The 14846-nt window shown below is 39.9% G+C and overlaps 4 protein-coding genes across 4 annotated transcripts; 1 reads left to right on the top strand and 3 right to left on the bottom strand.

Annotated features, from left to right (window-relative positions):
• The first annotated feature begins 347 nt into the window (after positions 1-347).
• On the top strand, positions 348-1815 carry LOC6585348 (actin-related protein 6). Its single transcript, XM_002010944.4, has one exon. The coding sequence runs from the start codon at positions 434-436 to the stop codon at positions 1631-1633; it is 1200 nt and encodes a 399-aa protein (XP_002010980.1). The 5' UTR covers positions 348-433; the 3' UTR covers positions 1634-1815.
• Positions 1816-2336: 521 nt separating this feature from the next.
• On the bottom strand, positions 2337-3478 carry LOC6585349 (iron-sulfur cluster assembly 1 homolog, mitochondrial). Its single transcript, XM_002010945.4, has 5 exons — positions 3293-3478; positions 3143-3196; positions 2999-3074; positions 2862-2936; positions 2337-2794 (listed from the first exon to the last, which is right to left on the bottom strand). The coding sequence occupies exons 1-5, from the start codon at positions 3374-3376 to the stop codon at positions 2691-2693; spliced, it is 393 nt and encodes a 130-aa protein (XP_002010981.1). The 5' UTR covers positions 3377-3478; the 3' UTR covers positions 2337-2690.
• A 376-nt stretch (positions 3479-3854) lies between these two features.
• LOC6585350 (poly(U)-specific endoribonuclease homolog) lies at positions 3855-6243 on the bottom strand. Its single transcript, XM_002010946.4, has 4 exons — positions 6008-6243; positions 4755-5937; positions 4252-4681; positions 3855-4186 (listed from the first exon to the last, which is right to left on the bottom strand). The coding sequence occupies exons 1-4, from the start codon at positions 6072-6074 to the stop codon at positions 3953-3955; spliced, it is 1914 nt and encodes a 637-aa protein (XP_002010982.1). The 5' UTR covers positions 6075-6243; the 3' UTR covers positions 3855-3952.
• A 3060-nt stretch (positions 6244-9303) lies between these two features.
• LOC6585351 (tryptophan 2,3-dioxygenase) lies at positions 9304-11975 on the bottom strand. The gene is made up of 6 exons (XM_002010947.4): positions 11874-11975; positions 11638-11798; positions 11406-11539; positions 9779-10388; positions 9591-9684; positions 9304-9524 (listed from the first exon to the last, which is right to left on the bottom strand). Exons 1-6 carry the CDS (start codon positions 11897-11899, stop codon positions 9407-9409), a joined length of 1143 nt encoding a protein of 380 aa, XP_002010983.1. The 5' UTR covers positions 11900-11975; the 3' UTR covers positions 9304-9406.
• Positions 11976-14846: the final 2871 nt, after the last annotated feature.

Below are 14846 nucleotides of genomic sequence, written 5' to 3'. Positions count from 1 at the left end.
CTGTTCGACTAACGCTCCGAGAATTTGCTAACTGGCTCGTCTGTTAATGTGATCTGTTTTAAATTGGTATGCTGCCCACAGCTGATGTGAAGCGAGCAAAACTTGCTGATAGATGACATGAAATTTCAATATTTGTCAGATGAGCCTAACAGTCTAAATACTAATTAAATTAAACATAATTTAATATGTATATAGTTTAATTCATTTTGACAATTTTACAATATATCGCTTGCATTATTTATTAGACACACAGCGTACTTGTCTCAGGTCCCCTAACATAGCCGCTTGTGCTAACATTGTGCTCATTTTCGCGTTAACAGTACTTTTGTCACTTTGCGCCGCTGTTATCTCAGTTTTGCGTTGTTATTTTTGGTGCGTTCGCGTTTGCATTGTTGACATTGGCAAAAATAGGAAAAATTAAAAAAAATTTGCCATGGCCGGCATGGCTGTGATTGTCTTGGATAATGGCGCGTATACAGCCAAGGTGGGACTCGCCACACAGGACGAGCCCCAGGTGGTGCCCAATTGCATAATGAAGGCGAAGAGCGAAAGGCGTCGGGCATTTGTGGGAAACCAAATCGACGAATGCCGCGACACCTCAGCCCTATTCTACATCCTGGCCTTCCAGCGTGGCTACCTGCTTAATTGGGACACTCAGAAGACCGTGTGGGACTATATCTTCAGCAAGGAGGGCATTGGCTGTACCCTGGAAAATCGTAACATTGTCATCACCGAACCCCAAATGAATTTCCAGAGCGTTCAGGAGGCAATGCTCGAGATGCTCTTCGAGGAGTATCGTGTGGCCGGGATGTACAAGACAACTGCCGCGGACTTGGCTGCGTTTAACTATGTAACAGATAGCGAGGAGCGGACCACAATGCAATCGCTGAACTGCATCATAATTGATGTGGGCTACAGCTTTACGCACATTGTGCCCTTTGTGCTGGGCCGACGTGTCCTGGAGGCGATCCGGCGCATTGATGTCGGCGGCAAAGCGCTAACGAATCATCTCAAGGAGCTCATCTCGTATCGTCATCTGAATGTTATGGATGAGAGCCATGTGGTAAACCAAATCAAGGAGGATGTTTGCTTTGTTGCCGAGGACTTCAAGGACGCGATGAGCGTGCATCATTGTGAGAAGCGTCGCAAGGAGATCGCCGTAGAATATGTCCTGCCCGATTTTACGACCGTGAAACGCGGCTACATCCGTGTGCCGGGACATCCCCGTCCCGACGAGGATCAACAGCAAATGGTGCCACTGTGCAATGAACGCTTTACTGTGCCAGAGCTGCTCTTCAATCCCTCGGACATTGGCATTCCACAAGTGGGCATACCAGAGGCTGTGGCCGATGCCCTCCGTTCCTGTCCCTGGCAGGCGCATCGCGAACTTTTACTCAACATTCTCATTGTGGGCGGCAGTGCACAGTTTCCCGGTTTCCTGCCACGCCTCAAACGCGATTTGCGGGCTCTTGTTCCGGACGACCTGGAGGTCTCGCTCATTTGCCCAGAGGATCCAGTGCGATATGCTTGGCATGGCGGACGCGAAGTAGCCACCAGTCCAAATTTCGATGAATTCATCTATACACGAGATGATTACGAAGAGTTTGGCATTCATGGACTGCAGCACCGTTAAGCATTAAGGCTAACCAAGCACCCACCGACCCACATCTCCCATTGATTAGGTTTATAGCAATTAATTGTACAGCTCAATATGTGTCACTCATTCATCGGCATGTGTGTGTGCCATGAAATTATTGTATTATTCACACTAATCCATCGTGCTTAATATACAAACATACATACATACATATATAACTCAAACAAGTTTTTTTTTGTCAAGCGCTTCCCAAAATTCTGTTGCACTCTCAACAAGCGAGGACAGCTGACTGCCATAAAGTCTTGTGTGATCGAGTGAGGTAGACGATGCTCGCCCAATGTACCGTTCTTTTTTGTTTTGCTTACTCTCGCTGCTCTCGCAAAAGCATGCGTGTGTGTGTATGTACATAAGCAGCAGGACTTGAATTTGTGAGCGAAAAGTATTTCAGCACTGCTAAAGAGTTTGCCACGCTCATTTCATTGTGGATCATGGTATTTTTAGAAAGGGTAACAAGAAGTTACTTTCAACTTTACGATTGGTACAACTGCATGCATGCTCACGCACACACTCTGACAGCCGCTTGCACGTGTATTAGCATTGGTGTGGCTGTGTGCGTCTGGTTGCATAGCGCAAGAAAATAAACAAAATTCCATTACAATCAATGCCTAGAGAGAAAGAGATAGAGAGATATATGTACTTATCAGCTACTTAGTTAAGGTCATTAATATTAACAATTTCATTTAATCTGTTTGTTTTTGTTTATTGTATTTTTTTTTTAAATTTATTATTTGAGCTACATACTTGCTATGTACATACGAATATGTTGTTTTACGCTAAAAACAATGTCCGTTTTTAATGATTACAACTAAATTTCGTAGCTACAGAAAACAAACTTAAACATATTTTGCAACAGTTTCTCGCTGGCTCATTAAGCTGCAACATTATTTGAGTGTTGCAGCTTAAGTATATTGCAGACGATTGATAATTGAAATAACAACAAGCTCTAAACTCTACATAAACTTAGATAATTTAGGTTTTTTTGCGAGGCGGGTTGCGATTCCGTAGTTAGAGAAGGAAATGAGTGCAAAACGCTTTACATGCTAAACGATTCACCGCAGCCACACGTGCCCTTTATATTTGGATTGTTGAAGACGAATTCGCTGGATAGCTTCGATTCGACAAAGTCCATTTCTGTGCCTGTAACACGACAGAAAAGCATTTTTATGATATCTATTAGATTGATTATATAATGTTTCTGATTTACCCAGCAAAGAGAGTTGAGCCTTCTTATCAATAAACACCTTCACGCCATCCTGCACAACCTCCTCGTCCAATTTATCTGTGGGAAAAATCAATTCGAGTAAGTCACATGTCAAGTATATAACATGATTTATGGACTACCTTTGGTGCTGGCATAGTCTAGGGTATAGGACAGTCCATTGCAGCCGCGCTGCCGCACGCCAACCTTGAGGCCGATCTGTGCAGGCAAATGGAAATGGAAAACATATTGATATTGTTTCTTGACAAATCGACCCAATGACTTACCACATCTGGCTTGTTCTGCAGTAGCGATTTGATGCGATTCACTGCAGCGGGCGTCTGTTAAAGTGGACATCACCACAACAACAAAAACAAATATTGATCAATTCTATTCCGACTGTTATTTCATCAGTTTTGTATTTCATCAGCACTTACCAGCGTTAATGCGGCACGAGTTGGTATCAGCTTGCGTCCCTTAACTGCGCGAACCGTTGCCGTTGCCACAACACGTGTTGCCATTTTTGTTCTAGATTTATATAATTTGTTTTTTTTTTTTTTTGCTTACAATTTCAACAATTTCTGTGCTTTACGAAAAGTGTTAATAAACTTGGAAATTATGATTTTGTTAGTGCTGTCAAACACCTAGGAACTATCGACAACAAACAGCTGTTCACAATCGATAAGAATTTAGTACTTCCACTATGTTGTAAATGGCGCTCTTAGTATTTTATTTAAATGTGCGGGCAATATATACAATATGCCAACTGAAGTACGCTTACAAATGTAAAGTTTATTAAATCTGGATTCATAATGTTTACAATTGAATCGACAAAATTAAAACCAAATTTGTACATAATGTCTTAATTTTGCTATCAAAAATACTACATTTCGTTGCCATTGCCAGCTATCGATTATTTTTACAGCTATCGGCAACCTAAGCACATTTCAAATTTATAAAACCAAGCTCAATCGAGAAAAAGCACAAATTTATATGTATTTATCTTTATTATACAGAGAAGGAAAAAAATAGTTTAACATAAGATTGCAGTAGAAAGAGAGACAAAAAAGATGCTATTGCGAGCTGCGGTGCTTGGCTCAAATCTCAGGATAGGCACTGCCAATGAGGCTCTTGCCCCTGTAGCGCCACGAATAGGTGACAATACCAAACTTGCTGTTGCCCAAAGACACGGGGCAGGTGCGATCCGGACGCAACTGGAAGCAGACCGTGTACAGAGCCAGCTCCAGCTCCGGCGAGGTGCCAACGAACATGGTGTCCACAGGCTTATTTAGGCCCTGGTGCGTGAAGCGAACTTTCAGAACTTTTCCCTTCTGCAAAGGGAAGACAAAGAAATAGCAAAAGTCCTGTCAGCGGCATAGAAAATGTTGTTCCTTACCGTGCCGATGTCCTGCTCCTTCATGTAACCCTTGTAGTCGAAGCGTCCGGCCTGCTCCTCCTCGTTGACATAGACCCAATTGTGGAAGCCGATGATGGTGCCGTTCTTAACCTCATGGACGAACACATGCTCGAATCCGGAACTGCCAATCTTGCCCTGACCCCGTGAATATTGTGTGAACCACAGCTCCTTGACCAGATCACGATGCGTTTTCGGATCGGGTGTCACTAAACCCTTCTGCTGCAGGAACAACATCGCTGCTCGCATAACACTGGTGGCCATGACTGCATCGAGGAACTCGTTCTCCTCCTTGCGCTCGTTAGCGGTCACATGCTCGTTGACCAGGGTATCCTGCTCATAGTTGTTGAACAGCAGACGCATCTTGGCTATGGTCAGTGGCTCCAGGGCTTTGGCATTGACGCTCAAAAGACTGTCCAAAGAAAGGTCAAGGAAATTTGTGGAGCTTTCTGGAATGATTTCAGCTGAGCTGAGCTTCTACTTACGGCTGTGGCGCCTCATCGCCGCTATCAATGGAGCGCGTGCGTCCTTGTAAATTGACTGTGATCTGGCTCAGCTGACTGTTCGACTCCTTGTTGTAGAGCTGTTCGGTTAGTTGACGTATCTCATCGTCGGTTGCCACTGAGTTGCCCGAGGATTGGAAGCCCGGGCGCACGGTAGTTGTCTCGCCAGGTGTGTGCGGCACAAAGGAGACACCCGATGAGCCATGAGTAGAGGTGCCACCAGCTGTGGTGGTGGTGGTGGTGCTGCTGCTGCCACTGCCAGCTGGTGTTGTGGGCGTAACCCCAGGAGCTGGCTTGACAGCCGGCACAGCTGGATGCACTGGCGTGGGCAGCGGCACCTGCCAGGCTGAAGGCGAAGTTGGCGTGCCGGGAGCTGGTGAACCTGGTGAGCCTGGTGTGCGTGGCGTGGGCAACGCTGGAAAATCTTCCTTAATCGACGGACGCCGCGGCGCAGGCAAACTGGGGAACTCATCCCGGTGCTGCTGGCCGGGCCTCACGGTGGTCGTCGTCGAGCCGCCAAAGCGCAGATCAATGTTGCCTGGCTGCACATTGGTGAGTGCTCGGGGCGTGGTTGTTGTCGTGGTTGTCGTAGTGGTGCTGCTGGTTAGCGGCGCCAGACCAAAGCCGGGATGTGGCGCTGGACCTCCACCGGCAGCGGCGCCACCGCCCGAATAGCTCAAATCAAAGCCGCTGGGCTGCGGCTTCTGCGGACGATATGGCGCAAAGCCCGGCGGCAAATTGGGAGCTGTCGAGGCGCCTGCACCACCCAAACGGCCAGCTGGCAAGCTAGCCGGCGTTGTGCCACCCACATGATGCTGCTGCTGCTGCTGCTGCTGGTGTCCATTGGCATTGGCTGCGGGCCACTGTGGTCCGTGAGCGGACGGAGCACCGATGGGCGATGAGCTGGGCGTGTCGGGCCGTGGACCCAGTGGCATTAGCGGCGCATGCGAGATGACCAATGGCGGTGGTTTCTGGGCTGGCGTTACGGCCGCAGCGGATCTAACGGTGCTCGTTGCGGGCCTCACTGTGGTCGTTGTCGTGGTGGTTTCACTGTTGCTGCTGCCGCCGCCAAAGAACTTCTTGAAGCCGCCAAACCAGCCGGACTTCTTGGTCGTCACCTCCACATCGGGCTCTGGAGTTATCTCGATCTCGCTCGTATAGCCAGCTGTGGATCGGACAAAGGCAGGTAAGTTCGTTATTAATGGCCCACCTCTGGAGCCTCGGCGTTTACCTACCTGCAATTTGGCTCTGGCTGGCAATCACAGCGCAAACAAACAGCGCGCTCAATGCCAGGTAACGCATTTTGTTGCTGTTTCTGCTCTTTTTTTTATGTCTTTTTGTTTTTGTATTTCTTTGTTATTATTTTTGTATTTTCGTTTACTTGTTGTTTGAGTTTTTATCACCTTGCTCGAACACAACCAACTGGTCAGAGATTCAGCGCACGACTGAGACCAAACACCAGAGACACGACTTCCAGCGGCTCGACGCTGCGAAACACTTACACACGGCCATCCGCCTCATCTCGGCTGTGTGCTTTGTTGCTTTTATTTTTTCCTTTCCGAATACCCTGTTATTATAGTGTGCAGTTGAGAAAGTGTATATTGGCCACATGGTTTCGTTTGCCTCCTTCTGTAATATACCTGTTATTTGCATCTGCAGCTATGTTCATATGTCTGTATGTTCATCTGTATGCCTATCTGAGAGAGAGAGAGATAGAGAAGGGAAAAAAAGAAAGAAGTTGAGAGACGTTTTTACTCATTGTATTCATCATATATATGTATCGATCTTACTATATCTCTCTCTTTCTCTTTGTCTTTCTTTCTATGCCTCGGTCTCTCTCTATCAGTCCGTCGGTATGTCATTTTTATGCTCTTGTTCCCTCTCTATTTTTCTCTCTGTTTGCTTCCTTTTCTATCTCTCTGCCTACCTGCATGACCATCTGTTCCCTTCTGTTTTTTGTCGCTATCTCATTTATCTCTCTATCTGTTCTCTGTCTATCTCTCTCTCTCTCTCTCTCCCCCTCTCTACTTCCCCTCTCTTCCCGCTCTCTATCCTCGCTCTCTCACTCCCTCTCTCTCTCTGCGCGCTCTCTCCCTCCATTTCTCTCTTTCTCTCTCTTGTTCTCCCCCTTTCGCACTCTCCTCATTCTCCTTTTCCTCTCAGCTTCCTTTCTACCAACTCCCTCTATGAGTCAACCCTTCTGTATGATCTACGGGACTCTGCTCAGCTGTCTAGACCTTCATAGCGTATCTGCTAGTCAGGCACGCTCAACTGTTGCACTCTTACTTATATTTCTGTTTGTATTAATGAGCTGATGTAGCTGCTGGCGCACAGCATTTAGCGTGGGCTTAGGTTGACGATCGCAATTGCGCTACCTTAATTAATTTAGGGCATTTCAGTTCAACTGTCCTCTACATAGGCTGAGACTGTACCTGCCCCAAGTCCCTGAAGCCAAAAGCCCTTCAGCCATGATAGATCAGCTGAAAGCTACAGTTTGTACCACTAGAAAACAACAAAAAAAACAATATATAGAGAAATATATATGTATATATATTTGCCAATAAGGCTATAAAGCTGATTAGCGCTCTGCTCTATTTAAATATCGAAAACAGGTTTCAAGACCACATTGAAACCTGTAACTCTGAGCGAGCTCTGAGCGCGATTTAAGCACTGCCAATTCGTATGAATTTATAGAAAATGGATTAAAATTGAATACTATCATTCATAATACGAAGAACTGTGATATTATAACAGAAATCCAGCCTGAATCACCATACCTGATAGAGCTGGGCTGTATTGTGTATGGAATAACCGATTCTAACCGTTGCAATAAATAACCGATTCGGAGGGTTGTAATGTGATTCAAAAATACCCGATACGATCTTAAAAAATAACTGTTGCGAACCGATAATAACCGATTCAAACATTTTTCATATATGTAAATTATGTTTTTACTGCCAAAAAATGACCGGTTTGTAGAATTATAGCTACTATTATAACCGTTTCATACCATTTGAGCTGCAGTGCATTGTGAAGTCGTTGTACTCGAACCTTTTTCGCTGCCTGAATTCATTTGAACTTGCGAGAGTTAAGAGGGTTGAGGGTTGTAGATTTTTTTTTTTTTAGAATGTGCCGCAATTATGTTATATGCAGAGCTTAATAGTTCGCTTTAATTGCAACCGGGGGAAAAATGCTGAAAAGCGAATATAGAATTTGTACATTTGATTTGATTGGATTTGATTTGATTTGATGACTTACATAAAATGCTAATAAACAAAATGCTGTCTCTTAAAGCTTAGCTAACACTTTATTTTCCCCTCTCTCTCTCGCTCTCTCTCTCTCTCTCTCGCTATCTCTTTTGCAAAATAGAGCCGTGCTCTTGGGGCAACGGGGCAAGTCGTGGGGGTAAGCGAACGACCCCAATTCCGTTTCGACTCGTCACAATTATAAATTGCACTCTCGATGTTTCTTCACGATTCAAAAAGCGAGGTATATTGATTAGGGAAAGCTTTTTCGATATCATTGAGTATGAATGTCTTTAGGTTTGTGCGAAAATTAATTTGATAAAAATCTATTAATAGTAAACCTAAAGATAGAAAGCGTTCTATATCTGTATCTACCCATAGAGTACCCACGTATCCCTTCATATTACTCCTGCCATGGGTGTCCCCAAGTCGTGCTCATCCCTTGAGATCACTTTTACTTGAATCTGTTTAAATGTTGTTTGCTTTGAGCTATTTCTAACAAATAACAAAAACTGAAAACTTGAAACTGAGGAACGCTTATCAATTTCAAATGGAAAAAAGGCCATTGGAAAAGGTTAAGCATTCATTATATGTATATTCTATATATATATACATATACATACATATATATTAAAACATCAATATGAACACTCTCATTGTGTACACATCCGTTGGATAAGGTAATTGGATAGATAATGCCTGAGTGAATTTGAATAGTTTCGTATTTAAAAATTTGCACCGTTTTTGGGAAGTATTCTCTATACACATTCCTTTCTCCTCCTTCTACTTTTCCTTTTCTTCAGCACTGTTTTATTCTCTTATTGTCTCTTCTCTTTGTTTGCCCCTTTCTTCTTGGCTTTCTTTTTCACTTTCCTTTGGGGTTTGCTTTACTTTTGTTTATTCGTTCGTCTCCTTCTATAATACTAATTTCCCACTTTCGTACTCTCTTCCTACTCTGTCTTCCTCACCCACTTTCTCCTTCTGCTGCTTCTCTTTTGCCTCCTCATTGTCTTTTCTTTCTGCCTTTCTCATTCTCTTCTGCTGGTTCTTATATTTTACTCTTCTTTTACTCTTGGTGTTATCACTTCTTTCCACTTCTCTGAATTGTTCGTATGTCTTAGAACCAGCTCGAAGAAGCTTTTAAATGTTGCATACATTTAGACTTGTATTTATATCTGATCTTATATGGTTGAATGCATGCATACATACTATATATATGTTTCCCACTCGGGTGCTTTACACCAGGAAAAAAAATCGTATTCAAATACCCATTAATTTCCAAAGAATACCAAACAAAATTTTGAATGTATTGTGATTTCTAAAAATTATTATTAGAAGGATCTTTCACAGAATCAGAATAGAAAAAAAAAAAAATGGAAGCGAAGCTTGTCAAACGCTTTTATGGATTAGCTTTCTGCGTATTGTCTCGTCCAAAGGGGGAATTGCTTCACGTGGTATTAGGAACGTAGACAAGTTGAATAGATCCAGGAATACTTTGTACCGATCGCTGAAAGTGAAACAAACAGACGATCAATGATCGAAGATCAGGTAACAGCCACCTGTGTTCACCCACCTGAGTGTGGAGCGTAGATATTGATAGCCGGATGAGCCGCCAGTGCCCAGCTGTTGGGATCCGATCATGCGTTGCACCATGATCACATGATTGTCTAGGCAAGAAAAGTAAAAGTGAAATGCGATCAACACAGAGCGAGAGAGACAGAGAATGAGAGTGCGAGTGCGAGTGAGCTGGCATTCACTTACAGCGCCATTTCGTGATCAGCGAGTCAATGTCCATGAGCAGGGTCAACAGCTGATGGGGCTGGCTGAAGCGTGGCTCGTCCCTATAGAACGTGATCATGATGGCGCCCTGAAGCGCACGATGGCTAAAGCGACGATCACCGCGTTTCACCAGCGCATCATGCACAGCCGGATCGAAAATGGAGCGATAGACCTCTCGTCTCTTCTCGATATCCATGAGGCGATAGTTTTTCGCCCGCTCCACCGGCTCCAGCATTGCGCTCTGCACTTGGGCGGCCAGAAACTGATCGACACTTTGCTGGAACTTGGCCCAAAAGTTGAAGCCATCCTCCTCCAGGCCCGGCGTCCGTTCCAGCCAACGCTGCACCAGCGTCAACAGCGACGGTGAATCCTCCGAGTCGCGTATGGCATGCAATGCCTTTTTATCATTCCCGAACACATCCGTATATTTCTGATTATACTTCACACGCTGCTCGGTCAGCACGCCCAGCTTGTTCTCGATCAGTCGAAACTGCAGCGACTGAAAGCCAGAGGCGGGCGCCAAATACTTGCGAAAGTCCATGAAATCCAATGGCGTCATTGTCTCCAATATGGGCACCTGATCGACCAGCAGCTGCCAGAAATCGAAACAGAGAATTGTAATGTAAATCGGTAATATCATAAGATCTGTGCGAAGCCGAATGACAGTTGGAATTCATGGAAAGTGCTATAAGATGTATGAAAACAGTAATATATGGGCAATATCATAAGAAAACCTATATATACAGAGTACTAAAAATGGTTAAGAAATACGAAAGAAACCGGAACAGAACATTAGTGGGAATTCTAATTTTACTCAAAATGATTTATATGAAATTTTTGGATCGCTATCGAAAAAGGGATTTTGACTATTTGTGAAATATCATAAGTTAGTAGGAGTAATTGTGGATAGAAGGAAAAAGTTTGCTCTGATGATTTTCAAATATCAAAGCAGAGCGCTTTAATATAATATAATATTATAATATTCAAATTTTGTAAGGAGATGAAGAAGAATGAAGAGTGCAAAACGAGAAATGAAAACTGAAGAATGCACATGGACCAATACGTGGGCTCCATATCGATATAGATTTATTTAGCTTGCCTTAAGATCGAAGCACAATATCTCAAGATTAATCATTCCTAAGTCAATCTGATTACCAAGATTTAAGAGTCTTTGATAAATGTGTAATTTAAGCAGCCGTTTGAGATGCCGCCGATGGCTATACATTTATGGCGATACATTTAAGGTTGCTACCTCATAGGTGTACAATTTTTAATAGAGGGATAGCTGGCTGTTAATTATTTTATTAAAACGATATAATTATGTTTAAGATCTCTATTGTATTCAAGAAATTAGGGAGATTTGTTGCAAAGTTAAAGTGAAGCTCATTTTTGTATATGTATGATATTTAATGCATATGTAAAGATTTCATGCATTTATAAATATAATAATTGAAAGATTGTTGTTAAGGATATATAATTAAGAACTGAATTAAGCTATGTACAAGATCTATGTGGAGATCGTACTTAGATTTTTTTTATGGGAACAGCTTGAAATGATCAGTGATAGATCATCTCATATATATCACTATATAAAGCTATGATCGCTTACCTTAAGTATGAGGACGACGCGATTTAGGCGTTTGACAATTTCCAGTGTTTTGGTCTCATCGATGACCTCGGCGTCGAGCATATCACGTATGGAATCGAACTCGAAAATGATTTGCTTAAACCACAGCTCATAGGCTGAACCAAGGCGCAAAGATAGAGAAACAAATAGTTGGCCAGAGTGAGAGAGGTATATATGGAGAGTGTGAGAGAGTGAGAAAGAGAGTTGTATTCACCCTGATGCGTTATGATGAAGAGATGTTCATCGTGCACCGGCCTCTTATCCTCCATGGAGAGCATGCACTGTGCGTCCAGCAGCTTGTCCAGCATCAGATATTCCCCATAGATCTTGCCCACCTCATTGGACAGCGGAATGGCGCCATCGTCGTGCTCGTTGCTGTGATTGAGCTCAGAGTGTGTGTGAGTGATGCTTGCTTCTAGTTGCCTATTCAACAACAATTTTGATGCTCACCCGTTGCTGGCATAGGGGCAGCTCATGATTGGACTACAAGTGGATCGATGCGACTCGCTGTACGTCGAGCGACAGACTAAATCGCCATCCAAATCAAATATATATATATATATATATATCTACCCGATGTCCGTCTTAATCAACAAACAACAAGTTGGCAGTTCCAGCCCAGCGCACAGCTGCCAACTCTAGCTTGGCGTTGAGGTCTGATAGCCCTCATATATACCCTGTAAATTGGGATTCGTATGTGAACACATTCATGATTTACATATTTACATTTGTTTTCGTTTATTGCACATAAATGAAACATGAAATATTACATTGCTGACTATTATATATGAGTATGTATATTTTGTATACTTCATATAAATAGTATACTAATCGATTATTATCGATACACCCTTATAAAACTGATTACTATCTAAATTAAAGTATATATATGTAATACATAACTTATAAATTGATCGAATGCATGTTCAAATCGATAATAATCGATAAACGATCAATGTTGAGCCACAAAAATCGCATTATCGACTGAAGTCCAAAAATGATATATCGGTTAACATGCAATTGTGAGATATAAAAACTCGATAGCTATTGACAAAATATTGAAGTCGATAACATTTACATTCCGATAAGTAACGAACAATATCAGCCTGCAAAAAAGGAATCTAATAAAAATTCACCGAATGAATGTAGAATAATATATCTACTTATTAGATATTAGATAATATTATATATTGTGTATCAAACTATAATAAATCGATGCATATAGAAATATACAAAAATCGATAAATCAAGGGATATAACAAATCGATAAACAGAACAGAAAACAGAAAAATGGACAACTAAGCATTTGAACGATGTAGCGCAGAGCTAGAGGAAGTTCAGCTACAGGATAACTGTAGGTCGCATACGCCTCTCTATCCTTATCTATCGCATGGCGCTCTGCGGCTTATCAATGAAGGGTTCGAAGAAGCTAAAACTAAAATCAACTTTCTCATACTCTCCCATATTGAATACGTCAATGTACAAAATGAAAACAACAATTTGGTTTTGTTTTGTTGTTTTTTGTTTTTTTTTTTCTTTTAATATAATTTTGTTTGTGTTTAAAATTTATTTTTGAGTCCTTGGCTCAGTCATATTTTTAAATTTCTTCTCTTTTTCTCTTGTGTTCGTGTTATATAGTTTAATGTAATACTATTCATATATATGTATATGTGTGTGTATATATGAAAACATACATATATATATTTGTGTACATATATATATATATATATGTATATATTCATATATACATAAATATATACATATATGCATATACATATATATATTTGTTGTTGCTTAATTTATTAATGAATACATATTTTATTCTCTTCTTCTTTTTCTTCTTGTTGTTGCATGCCACAAAAAAAAGTCAATCAATATTCAATATTTTAGTGTATATGTATATATATATATATATATATATATATATATATATATATATATATATATATATATATATATATATATATAGTATATACGATATATATCGTATATGTATATATATATATATATATATTTAATTTTTATAATTTGTCAACTACATTTTGCATAGAAAAAATTTAGTTATAGCTGATATTCAGACAATTCAAAAAACACAAACATATATAATGTATATTCTATATATATATATATATATATATATACTTATATATCGTATATATGTATATATTTTTAAATATGCAAATCGCGCTGCTTTTGTCAATTCAAAAATGTTGTTTTTATCCTTTTTTTCAATATTTTTTTTCCGACAATATATTTGTTGTTTTTTTTTTTTTTTTGCTTTGGTATATTTTGTTGTATTATATATTATACGACTAACTTCGTTTAGCATTCGAGCTCTACATCTAAATTTCTATATTTTTATTATATTTTATTTCTATATATATCGATAGCTCTAACTAACTCGGGCTTCGCGTTGTCTCTGTGCTGCTTTGTAGTAGATATTATTTATAATATATATATACATACATATAAGTATATATATTTATATAAACATAGGTGTATACATATACATATATATATATATTTATATATATAGACATGAACGCAATTTGTGATTTCGTTTAAAAATAATATTCAACTTATTTTGTTTCGTTTTTTCATTATCATTATTATTATATTTTCGTTTTGTGAGTACTATATATACTAGTATATAGTTATCTTGTATATTTTCATACAATCAATTTCCATACTTTTCCATTTATACCTGTTTCAAGTTAATCCAACAAGCAAAATATTTCTTTCGTTCTATTTATTTATTTATATTTTCGTTTTCGTGCTGCTTTGGCACTTGGTTTTTCTTTTTCCTCTTTTCCCTTAGAAGTAAATGATTTTTACGAATGATACAATAGATAGCATACACATATACATATACACATGTTTGTGTGCATATATGTATATGTCTGTTCTTTATGAAACCCAAACAAACTGTAGCTCACAAAATATATATATATATACTATATACGCATTGTAGCGAATGAAAAAAGATTTCAAGTTCAACTCAAACCAAAAGCATTTTCTTTATGACTACTCGAACTACAAATACCCTTTGCAGAACTAATACAAAATTGTTGAACTATATATACTATATAATATATAAAGATATATATAGATATATGTTTGTAATGTGTAGCATAAGCTTAAGAAATGAAGTGAAATTAGTTATATGAACTCATTATTTCGTTGTTCTAAGTATATCAAATGCTATTACCCATTTATATAGACCTGTGCATATACATATATATGTATATATATATATATATCATTTTTTTGTTCAATCAAAACTTTTCTGACAACTCAAAAAATATATATATGTATATAGATTCCATATTTTTTATTATACAGTAAAAAAAAAATACACAAACAATCAATTGAAATTATAATTATTAATTTTAAATTGAAAAAAAAAAAAAATATATATATTTA

The sequence above is a fragment of the Drosophila mojavensis genome, unplaced genomic scaffold (assembly GCF_018153725.1).
Source record: "Drosophila mojavensis isolate 15081-1352.22 unplaced genomic scaffold, ASM1815372v1 contig_136, whole genome shotgun sequence".
In the NCBI taxonomy this organism is placed as follows: domain Eukaryota; kingdom Metazoa; phylum Arthropoda; class Insecta; order Diptera; family Drosophilidae; genus Drosophila; species Drosophila mojavensis.
The sequence above is the reverse complement of the archived record's forward strand: the minus strand, read 5'-3'. Positions and strand labels throughout refer to the sequence as shown.